The sequence below is a fragment of the Helianthus annuus genome, chromosome 7, assembly GCF_002127325.2.
Source record: "Helianthus annuus cultivar XRQ/B chromosome 7, HanXRQr2.0-SUNRISE, whole genome shotgun sequence".
NCBI lineage: Eukaryota > Viridiplantae > Streptophyta > Magnoliopsida > Asterales > Asteraceae > Helianthus > Helianthus annuus.
Window position 1 is genome coordinate 123,814,101 of NC_035439.2, and position 11,662 is coordinate 123,825,762.

The 11,662-nt window shown below is 40.7% G+C and overlaps 1 protein-coding gene across 1 annotated transcript; it reads left to right on the forward strand.

Annotated features, from left to right (window-relative positions):
- Positions 1–758: 758 nt before the first annotated feature.
- LOC118480261 (uncharacterized protein P8B7.26-like) lies at positions 759–11,379 on the forward strand. Its single transcript, XM_035975012.1, has 4 exons — positions 759–1,024; positions 2,577–2,905; positions 11,142–11,211; positions 11,325–11,379. Exons 1-4 carry the CDS (start codon positions 759–761, stop codon positions 11,377–11,379), a joined length of 720 nt encoding a protein of 239 aa, XP_035830905.1.
- Positions 11,380–11,662: the final 283 nt, after the last annotated feature.

Consider the following 11,662-nt stretch of genomic DNA (forward strand, 5'->3'; position numbering starts at 1 on the left):
TGGATATTACAACATGTTTTGGTTGAAATAAATCTATCTTATTGCTTCCGCTGTGCATTATAATTTGTGTTGTTTGACTATGATGATATCAACTACGTCACGTTACTCCCCCACCGGGCCCACCGGTGACACGTGGAAATTAGGGGTGTGACAGGTTGGTATCAGAGCCAACACTGAGTGGAATTAAACACTAGCCTTTTTGTGTTTAATCTCAGTACAACGAATTGCACATTCTTCGAGTTCCGAGTCTAGACATCGAACATAAGACAAACTCTGTTTTGTTTTGTTTTATTTGGTCTTTTATTTTATATATTTTGGTCGTTGTCTTAACCTTAATTGCAGGTCAAAATGCCGCCAAGATTTCTTCGAGGACGAGGCAAAGGCCCAGTCACGGGTCACGATCACGAAGCCGGACCATCGCACCAGCGAACACCCTCCATTACTACGAGTACGAGCCCACAAGAGCCGTGGAGACTCTATGTTGAGCCTGGGAGGCGATCAGTCTCTCTCAGTTCTTCGCCCTCATACTTGCATTTTTTCGGGCCAATTCAGAAAATGAGCCCAATGACCAACCACCTTCATTCATACCTTTACAGAGATCGAATTCCCATCATTTGTATGGCGACCCAACCCCAGTCTTCCAGAGCCGGTTCAACCCGGCTAACATCTTTCCAGAACCCGTGGGATTCAACCCACTAGGACCTGAGGATCATTTCTCAGGAAACCACGATGATGATATGGATGAAGACACGGACCCCATGGAGCCAGCGTCCGGAACACCAAACCACCCGATCGAAATCTCCGACGGATCATCCTTTCACGGATCACCTTATCGTGGTCCCGACAGTTATCAGGAGAGATTCAAACAATGGGACTGGTATTTCACACCATCCGAGCACCCGTCGTCGTACCAGCAGCAGCAACAGCAACAGCAACAGGATCCCTCCGAGGATTCTCGATTCAGGGCAGTCACGCCGCCACCACCACCGCCAGTAGAGCAGCAGCCACCTCCGGAGCCACCGAGGCAGAGAAGGTCAAACGCATGGATGTCCGTGCGAGGAGGAGTCCGTATCAGTACTCCTCAGCCCTCCAGTGGCAGCCACTATCCTCCACTCCAGGAGGAAGAAGAAACCACAGATGGGAGGTCCATCAAACCCCATTCCTGAGGTCAACTCTGCGCCTATGGCGCCACCAGTGGGTTTTGATAACCCAATCCCTGCCTACGCCGGACCAGCGGCGTACAACCCCTTTGAGCTGCCGGCGCATACCCACTACAACTATGCTGTTGTAGACCCGTACCAGGAGGCATGGGACTACAATGCTAGTCACCCAGAGGGACCTTATGGTGGTCTTTGGACCACTGGTTACCCAACTTATGGGTATCAGCGTCCGCCACCTCCACAACCTCTGTATCAGCCGCCGCAGCCACAGCTGATCCCGCCTGAACGCCAACAAGAGGTCCTTGAAAGATTGGACCGTTGTGAACGGGAGATCCGAACTGAGCGCAGTAACACTCGTGGCTTCTTCAAAGGATTATCAGATTTGATCAAAGGGAAGTCCAAGAGAAGGGGACATTGAAGACCTTGTGTTGTTTATTTATTTTAGATGTAATCAAGTCCCTGCGTGGACTTTTTGCTTCAGTACTCAGCCCCTGCGTGGGCTTGTCATTTTGTATTCTGCCCCTGCGTGGGCATGTCTTTTAGTTGGCCCCTGCGTGGGTTTGTTTTATTTGCTTTTCGCCCCTGCGTGGGCATGTCGTTTTCGTAGAAGTCCCGTTTGGGCAAATGATGTATTTGTTAAGACAATTGATGAGATGTTCTAGTTTAAATTTTCATTTTATTTATTATTGTTAATTATATGCATAAAACATAAAATAAATGAGAATAATAAAAGATCTGCCATTATATTAAATGGTAAAATCTAAAAAGGGACCGAGACCTAGCCATTTGTCACAATAAAACAAGGCCAAGATGGTAGTCCTATAATTAGATCAAGATCCGTATTAACATCTCAAATTAGGACTATTCTGCGTTAATTATTAAAGGAATCTAAAAAGTAAAACCTAGCCTATATGTTGTTGCAGACAGGGCCAAGATGGTAGATCCACATAATAGATTCCAATTATTGTTAACATCTGTTAGTATGTTAACATTTTTGCCAAACTGTGAATCAGTAAAGTCGCACAGGCCATCCTTTAAAAAGGGATTAATTTTAAAATTCCCTTAATTATTTAACCTCTTCTTTGAGGCGAAGCGCCTATCGGCAATAACTAAATGTCCTCCGGAACTAAGAACAGTGGTAGCTTATGACTCCCTGTTAATATATGGCAATGAACTATGGTTCAAACCTAAACACCTGGATATTGTGAAATCCTGGTTTATTATTAAATTAAATTGTCCTTGTGACTAAGCCTTATGTGCTATTATTAAAATATTTAGGGTAATAATAAAGATCCTAAAATTTTAACAAATTAACCTAAAATGGCAATTTAAAACCTTGGTTAATAAAATAATAAAAATACTATAAAAACCTCTTAATAAAAACCTTGCCCATTATTTTATATGTAGCAATTAAAGCTACATGGCTGGGTCGGATGAAGTCAACAGTCATCCGGAGGAAAACCGCGATAATGCTAAAATACAATTGACTGGTGCGGAGCTGAAAGCGATTGTGGATGATGCGGTTACAAAGGCCTTAGAATGGCAGTACAGTGAGTACAGTGGGACCCATAGTAGAACCCTCTCTACACCACATGCTAAGCCAAAGACTCATTCTGAGGCTCACAGCAAACCACCACCTACCCCACCCAAACCTAAGAAGGAAGATGACCGACTTTCTTCAAATGAAAACAGTGTTAATCCCAAGAAGATTGTGGTTGATGATGCCCACGTGCTAAGGGTTGCACGTATAAATACTTTGTGTCTTGTAAACCCTGGGATTTTACTGGGGAGAAAGGGGCAGTGGATTGCATGACTTGGCTAGATGAAATAGAGACAGTTGTGGATATTAGTGGTTGCGCTGAGAGGGATATGGTTAAGTTTGCATCCCAGTCATTTAAAGGGGAAGCCCTAGCATGGTGGAGGGCGTTGATCCAAGCCTCTGGAAAGGTTGCCTTGTACAATATGTCATGGGAGCAATTTGTTGCTCTTATCAAGGATAACTACTGCCCTCAGCATGAGGTTGAAAAGATAGAGTCTGATTTCCTATCGCTAGTTATGAAGAACCTGGACTGCCAGGCATACCTTACCAGTTTCAACACCTTGTCCAGATTGGTTCCATACCTGGTAACCCCGGAACCCAAAAGGATCGCGCGTTTCATTGGGGGTCTGGCCCCAGAAATCAAGGCTAGCGTGAAAGCCTCTCGGCCTACCACATTTTAGATCTACAGCAGACATATCTCTGTCTCTCACTCTGGATGCAGTGAGACAGAGATCATTAAGAAATGCGGACTCTGAAAAGAGAAAACGTGAGGATGATAGTTCACGTCAGTCAGGCAAGAAACATAGGGGGAACCGTGACCACAAGAAGGGGTCGGAAACCAAGAAAAATGATCAACAGTCGGGCGATAGGCCCAAGTGCAAAGTTTGCAAGAAGCACCATTTCGGGAGGTGCAGGTATGAACAGAAATCCCAGCCTAAGGCGTGTGGGATTTGCAAGTCCACTAAGCACAGGACTCTTGAGTGCAAAAAGCTGAAGGATGCAACTTGTTATAGTTGCAATGAAAAAGGGCACATCAAGACTAACTGCCCAAAGCTGGTGAAGAAGACTTAAGATGGAAAGAAGACCAACGCCAGGGTCTTCCAGATGAATGTTCAGGAGGCCATCCAGAACGATAATGTCATAACCGGTACGTTCCTCATTAATGATGTTTTCGCAAGAGTGTTATTTGATTCAGGAGCAGATAAATCCTTTGTGGATAATAAGTTTTGTGAATTGTTAAAATTACCTGTTAAAGCCTTAAGTGCGAATTATGAGGTAGAATTAGCTGATGGAACAATGGAAACAGCTTAGACTATATTAGATGGATGTGTCATATCCATTAGGAACCACTCTTTTCCTCTGTCCTTATTACCCTTTAAGCTAGCCGGTTTCGATATAGTACTGGGTATGGATTGGTTATCGCATAACCAAGCCTAGATCGTGTGCAACAAAAAGCAAGTGGTGATCAAGACCCCGTTTGGTGAACCACTTACCATTCAGGGAGATACTCAGCATGGATTGCCTGAGCAAATGTCTATGCTAAAGGCGTCCAGATGTCTGAAGAAGGGTTGTGTCATTTATATGGCACAGGTGACCATAAGTAAGGAAGGACCCAAGATCGAAGATATTCCGGTCATCTCTGTCTACTCTGAAGTTTTCCCAGAAGAACTACCTGGTTTGCCACCAGATAGGCAAGTGGAATTTAGAATCGAAATCATTCCAGGAGCTGCGCCTGTTGCAAGAGCACCATATAGGCTGGCGCCAACAGAAATGAAGGAATTAAGAACACAGCTAGATGATCTGCTAGCCAAAGGTTTTATTAGACCTAGCTCATCTCCATGGGGAGCGCCAATCTTATTCGTCAAAAAGAAAGATGGTTCGATGCGTTTATGCATCGATTACCATGAGCTTAACAAGGTCACTATAAAGAATAGGTATCCCTACCCAGGATCGACGATCTGTTCGATCAGCTTCAAGGAGCGAGCTACTTTTCCAAGATAGATCTCAGGTCAGGCTATCATCAATTGAAGGTCAAGGATGAAGATGTGCATAAAACTGCGTTTAGGACTCGTTATGGTCATTACGAGTTCCTAGTGATGCCTTTTGGGCTCACTAACGCACCTGCCGCATTCATGGATCTCATGAATCGCGTTTGCAAGCCATATCTAGATAAATTTGTCATCGTATTTATTGACGACATTCTCATCTACTCGAAGAGCCAAGCTGACCATGAGAAGCATCTTCGATGTATTCTAAAGTTGCTACATCAAGAAAAGCTCTATGCAAAATTTTCTAAGTGCGAGTTTTGGCTTCGAGAAGTCCAATTTGTTGGACACGTTATGAGTGAGCGTGGTATCCAAGTGGATCCCGCTAAAGTTGAAGCTGTCATGAATTGGCAGGAACCAAAGACGCCTACGGAGATTCGTAGTTTCCTAGGACTAGCAGGATACTACAGACGCTTTATAGAAAATTTCTCAAGAATTGCAGCACCCCTGACTCTTCTCACTCGCAAGAATTGCAAGTTCAATTGGGGCCTAAGCAGCAAGCGTCATTCGATATTTTGAAACAGAAGTTGAGCAATGCCCCTGTGTTGACATTGCCAGATGGAATTGAGGAGTTTGTAGTTTATTGTGATGCATCACACACAGGCATGGGTTGTGTGTTAATGCAGAAAGGCAAAGTAATTGCCTATGCTTCACGACAGCTAAAGGTGCACGAGAAGAATTACACCACCCATGACTTGGAGTTGGGTGCCGTTGTATTTGCACTTAAGCTTTGGAGGCATTACCTGTATGGGACTAAATGTGTGATCTATTCTGATCACAAAAGCCTTCAACACCTGTTCAATCAGAAAGATTTGAACATGAGGCAGCGACGCTGGATGGAAACTCTGAACGATTATGATTGTGAAATAAGATACCATCCAGGCAAGGCCAATGTAGTCGCAGATGCCCTGAGCAGAAAAGAAAGAGTGAAGCCAATCAGAATCAATGCCAAGAGCATTGAAATCAAGAATAGTCTGAATGAAAGGTTGTTAGCTGCACAAAAGGAAGCTGTGTCCGAAGCTAATTATCCTAATGAAAAGCTAGGAGTGACTGAAGAACAACTATCCTATGGCAAAGACGGAATTCTGAGATTAAACGGAAGGATATGGGTTCCTGTTTATGGAGGTCTTCGTGACGTTATCCTTCAGGAAGCCCACAGTTCCAGATATTCCGTTCATCCTGGGGCTGATAAGATGTACCAGGATGTGAAGGCAAATTATTGGTGGATAGGCTTGAAGAAGTCTATAGCTGCCCATGTAGCCAAATGTCTGACATGTGCTCAAGTCAAGGCTGAGCATCAGAAGCCGTCAGGTTTGCTACAACAGCCTGAAATCCCCAAGTGGAAATGGGAAATGGTAACGATGGACTTCATCACCAAGTTGCCTAAAACTCAGAAGGGAAATGACACTATTTGGGTAATAGTTGATAGACTGACTAAGTCAGCACATTTCCTACCCATTAAGGAGACATACAGTTCGGACATGTTGGCCCAGCTATACGTCGATAAAATCGTATCTCTGCATGGGGTACCAGTGTCTATTATCTCTGATCGGGATACTAGATACACGTCGCATTTTTTGAAGAGTTTCCAACAATCTCTGGGTACGCAATTAAACTTTAGTACAGCTTACCATCCTCAGACGGATGGGCAGAGTGAGCGTACCATCCAGACTTTGGAAGACATGTTGCGTGCATGTGTGATTGACCTAGGAGGTAGCTGGGATAGGCACCTACCTCTGGTCGAATTCTCCTACAACAATAGCTACCATACTAGTATTCAGGCTGCGCCTTTTGAGGCACTATATGGTAGAAAGTGCAGAACGCCCATCTGTTGGGCAGAAGTAGGAAATACTCAATTGTCAGGTCCTGATTTAGTCTTTGAGACAACGGACAAAATTGTCCAAATTCGAGACCGCTTGAAGGCTGCCCGAGACAGGCAGAAGAGCTATGCGGATAAAAGACGAAAACCCCTCAAGTTTGAGGTTGGCGACAAAGTTCTACTCAAAGTATCACCCTGGAAGGGGGTGATGCGATTTGGTAAGAAAGGTAAGTTAAGCCCGAGGTATATAGGACCATTCGAGATCATCGAATGTGTGGGGTCAGTGGCTTATAAGTTAAACTTACCTGAAGAGCTCAGTGGTATTCACAATGTGTTCCTCATCTGCAATCTGAAGAAATGTCTAGCTGATGAATCACTAGTCATACCACACACAGATGTGCATATAGATGAGAGCTTAAATTCGTGGAAAGACCTGTGTCGATTGAGGATCGACAGGTAAAGAAGCTTCGAAGGAAGTATGTGCCCATTGTCAAGGTCAAATGGGATGGACGTAGAGGTCCCGATTATACGTGGGAGTTAGAGTCCACAATGAAAGAAAAATACCCTCAATTGTTTCAATAAATCTCGAGGTCGAGATTTCTTTTAAGGGGGTGAGGATGTAACACCTCGAAAATTCATGTCCAATAAAATAAAGACACGTGTCAGGAACTCGGATCAGATATAAAGATGTATGGTAGGATTTTAAGAGGGCGTCATGTTATTAAAAATACCTCTGAACGACCCAAGGGCGACATGTTATTAAAACACCTCTGAGCGACCCAAATTTATAAATCCCAAGATCCTTAAATTTTTGGTAAACATCTCATATATTAACCGGTTGTTTCTAAATAAATAAAATTCCATCTTTTATATGGAAGTTGGACTATTAATAATGTTACTACAAGAAATTCTGATTTTTCGATCCTAAATCTATTAAGAGTGGGGAGTTGTTAATATAACTTGTTCAACTATGATTCATGACTCTCTTGTAATTTCCGTCACTTTGAATCCCACAAGAATCCAAATTGAAGTAGGAAACATATAAGAGCATGCTAGGCATGCAATGGCTGAGCAAACTGGTCCCACAACTGAAAATATTAGCATGATATTCGGAATCCACAAAGTTGCATGGTCAAGGCTTGAAGTTGCAAAAATTTTTGTTTTCTGGCCGCCGGTTACGGACCGCAAGGCTCTAGTCTTACGGTCCGTAAGATGGGTACCTGGGCGTTTTTAGCAAAGGTCGGTTACGGACCGTAACTGTTTTAGCATACGGTCCGCAAGAGGAGCTTACGGACCACAAGGCCTTAAGCTTACGGTTTGTAAGACTGTCGCTGGCAGCAGAAAATGGACAGCTGCCTGTTCAGCCTGTTGCACCGACTTAAGAGGATGGTTTTCGAAACCAGGGACTTGCTAGGAAGTATTTAGCCACATAGGGGCACCTGGGATCATCTCATAACACTTATAGAGTCACTTGGCATGATCTTGGACCTTATGGTTCACTATATAAGGACTTGTGTTATAACCATATGCACTTGCTCATTTGGAACTTTGGCTCAAGACTTCTCTGGAGCTTTTCTGGACAGCAACAAGTTCTCATTAAGTCTCTAACCCTAATTAGGACCTTTGTAAGTGTCCTTAATCCTTTTTAATCCCTTTTAGCTTAGTTAATTAGCTAAAAGTCAAACTATCGTAATTAAGGTTTGACTTCGAGATTAGTCTATAATTACTCAGTAATATCTCGAATTAAATATACCTTTAAGAAGGTAATTATGTGGGTAACAAACCATTAAAAGGGTATTATCAGATTCCCACTCTAACCATGTTAATTGTCGAGTCAAAGTACACTTTAAAAAGTCAACAGAATGCTTAAAACCAAATTAACGCATAATTAGCAATGTAGGATACATGCAACCTGTTTGATCATTAATATAACATGGTAACTAATGTAAGAACATGTTCCAACATGTTCAACTCGACAATTTTCTGTTTAAACCCGGTTTGGAACCGAAAGTCGCATAGTTTGACTTTCGCTTTGACTTTCAGTTCTGACCCGTTTTAGCCAAGATTAGGAATGCCTTAGAGCTTCTTTTGGACCTAGTAACATGTTGGTATAACCCCCTGTGATTATACGGCTTGGTTCACTAGTTGTCTAATTATTATGCAAGTTTCCGTTAAATGCCATATGTTGACTATTATGCCCAAATATCCATAAAATGTGATTTTTAAAAATATAAAAGGGTAGACATCTTAGTTACTGAATTATAAACTTGTACCTAAAATTTGACATCAGTTTGAGGTCTAGATTAAGAATTATGCTCATTAGCGTAATTAGAAGCTTTCTTAGTAAATAATTAGCGTAATTAGCATATAGCCTAACTAAACCCAAATTTTTATCAAAACTTTATACCCACTGATATATAATAATATTTTGGGAATTTTAAAGATTTTTATTTATTTTTAGGCTGAATATAACTTAGAGTTCTAAACTTATTTCGGTAATTGCCGGTTAAACCCTTTTCGGCTATAAAATGAGTTTTACAAATCCTTTTGACCTCAAACCTTTTTCTACTGATTTATTATGATAAATGTATTATTTTGAGCCTTCTGGAATTATTAAAATATCAGCTTTTCCTTTAAAACCCGGAAATGGCTCCAAATCGCCTTTATAGGCATTTTTACGACATAGTCTATGTCAAAACTATTTTATATGTACAAGGGTCAATACCTACTGATATATTTAGTAAAATTTTATATTATAGCAGTAAACTAAAGATTGAAACTCAGATTTCCAGTTTGGCCTTTTAAGCTTATGTGAAATTACCAAAATGCCCTTTTGGTGCATAAGATGGTTATAATTAATAAAATTCACATATATTTGGTACTATACTGTTATAACAAAGTTAACTAAGTATATTTACTGATTTATTTAGATATATAACTCAGAATGTTAGTTTAACTCTTTTATACCCTTTTAAATGACCAAAATGCCCTTATAAGGCGTAATTTGAGTTTAAAATCATTCGGGGCATAATAGGACATATCTTACTGATAATCACAACATATTTAGTGCATATAATCTCAGGAAACTTGTATATGAATTTTATGGTTAACCGTTACGCATTTTCGCGTTCGGATCGGCTTATGTAACTAGTTTACACATATTAGCCGAAACGGGTCAAACCGTATCATCTTTGTCTCAAAATCCGGAATGTATTTAGTTTACCCATAATATACAAGTCTCCAAACTTGTTGGGTCTGAATCACGTTCCATTTCCGGTTTTCGCCTTTCACGCGATTAAACCGTATTTATCCTTTGAAACTAACCGATCTAAGCTTAGGCTAAATTAAAGACCCGTTAGGATTCTAATAGGTTATTATAAACCTTCGTTCCAGAATAGGAGACCAGTAAAAGACACTTGCATTTGCTTATTGTGGTTTTATACTTGCTCAGGTAAATACTTTTAACTTATTTTCCCTTATACGGGCTTGGGGTACGGTATATAAAATACCGCTTGGTCGGGCAATTGACCCCAACTCATTAGTAGTTGGGTATTATCAATATGACTCGTTTGAAAACTGGTTTTGTTAGTTTTACGCCTTTGGGAGCTTAATGACCATGTCCCGGATATCCTTGGCATCATTTTACGAAATGGCCACGACCTTGACACGCGGGTGTAGGCGTACACCCGACAATGTGTCCATATTTATTAAGGTATAACCGTTGGTTTCCCGCCGCGGTTTTTATACTATGTGGTGTGTCAATTAACCTTAAACCCGGCACGAACCGGGCGACTGAACGCATAAGGAACATGTAATTCTTTTACAAGATTAAACTTGATTAATTATCCCCAAGTTATAAAAAGTTTTGTGCCACGTGCATTTAAATCAATTTTTTTTATATTTTCAAAATGAGTCAGTTAAATTGTATTTACCAGTGTAAACTGACGTATTTTCCCCAAAAAGATTAAGTGCAGGTTCTACACGTAATAGGCTGGTTACTCCTTAGCATCGTTAGAGTCTCGCAAGCTTGGGATGCCATTCATCTGTTGAACAATTTTTCCTTTTTATTGATCCGCCTGTGGATCTATTTCAGCTACTATGTGATACTTGGATATTACAACATGTTTGGTTGAAATAAATCTATCTTATTGCTTCTGCTGTGCATTATAATTTATGTTGTTTGACTATGATGATATCAACTACGTCACGTTACTCCCCCACCGGGCCCACCGGTGACACGTGGAAATTAGGGGTGTGACACATATAATCCCTAATTCACTAACACCGATCACACTTCTCAAAAATATCTGAAAATCTCTTCTCCCAACACCGATCATCATCTTCATCTTCATCTTCATCATCTTCATCTTCATCTTCATTGAATCTCCTCACCGACCATTTGTTGTTATAACAATCCAAGGTAAAATCACATACCTAAAACATGATCGACACTATGGTTTACCCTTTGTTCTTGTTAGATGCTTGTGTAACCATATGTAACTTGATTTTTAATGATATCTCATTTTCACCACAAATGTTTTTACATTTCTTATCTGTATGTGTTTTTTATATGCTAGAATGTAACAGGTTTTGTGTGAAAATATTGTTTGATTATTGTGGGTTTTTGGCTCGAGTATCAAAACAGAGGTTTGGGTTTTGCTTATTATGAAGGTTTGTTTGTGATGTTTTTGGTTTTCTCTGTTTATTAATACTGGGTTTTTGGTTTTGGGTGTTAATCTAATATTGTTTTTGTGTTATAGTTTGTTTGAAATGTTTAAAATATACAATCGATTAAAACAGGGTCAGGTTTCTTAAGTATCTGCTGTTAATGTTGAAATCTGGGTTTCTTAAGTCTCTGCTGTTCATGTTAAAATCTGGGTATGGTTGCTGTTTTGTTTCTCATATAAATTTGATTAAAGACTATATGTTTTGGGTTCCTCGTATTGGTCATTTGAATGTGTTTTCTTCATATGAGACCAACTGTGTTTTGGGTTCCTCATTTTGGGTTCATCATATATATATATATATATATATATATATATATATACATATACGTATATGCATTATGAAAGTACTGTATCAGCCGTCTTACTATGGA

Bases quoted from the DNA above. Each gene is read 5' to 3' on its own strand.
- LOC118480261 (XM_035975012.1), top strand. From the start codon at position 759: ATGGAGCCAGCGTCCGGAACACCAAACCACCCGATCGAAATCTCCGAC. The intron at 1,025-2,576 runs GCAGAGAAGGTC...TAGCAATTAAAG, and splicing joins CCACCTCCGGAGCCACCGAG to CTACATGGCTGGGTCGGATG. The intron at 2,906-11,141 runs GTATAAATACTT...TTTATATGCTAG, and splicing joins CCACGTGCTAAGGGTTGCAC to AATGTAACAGGTTTTGTGTG.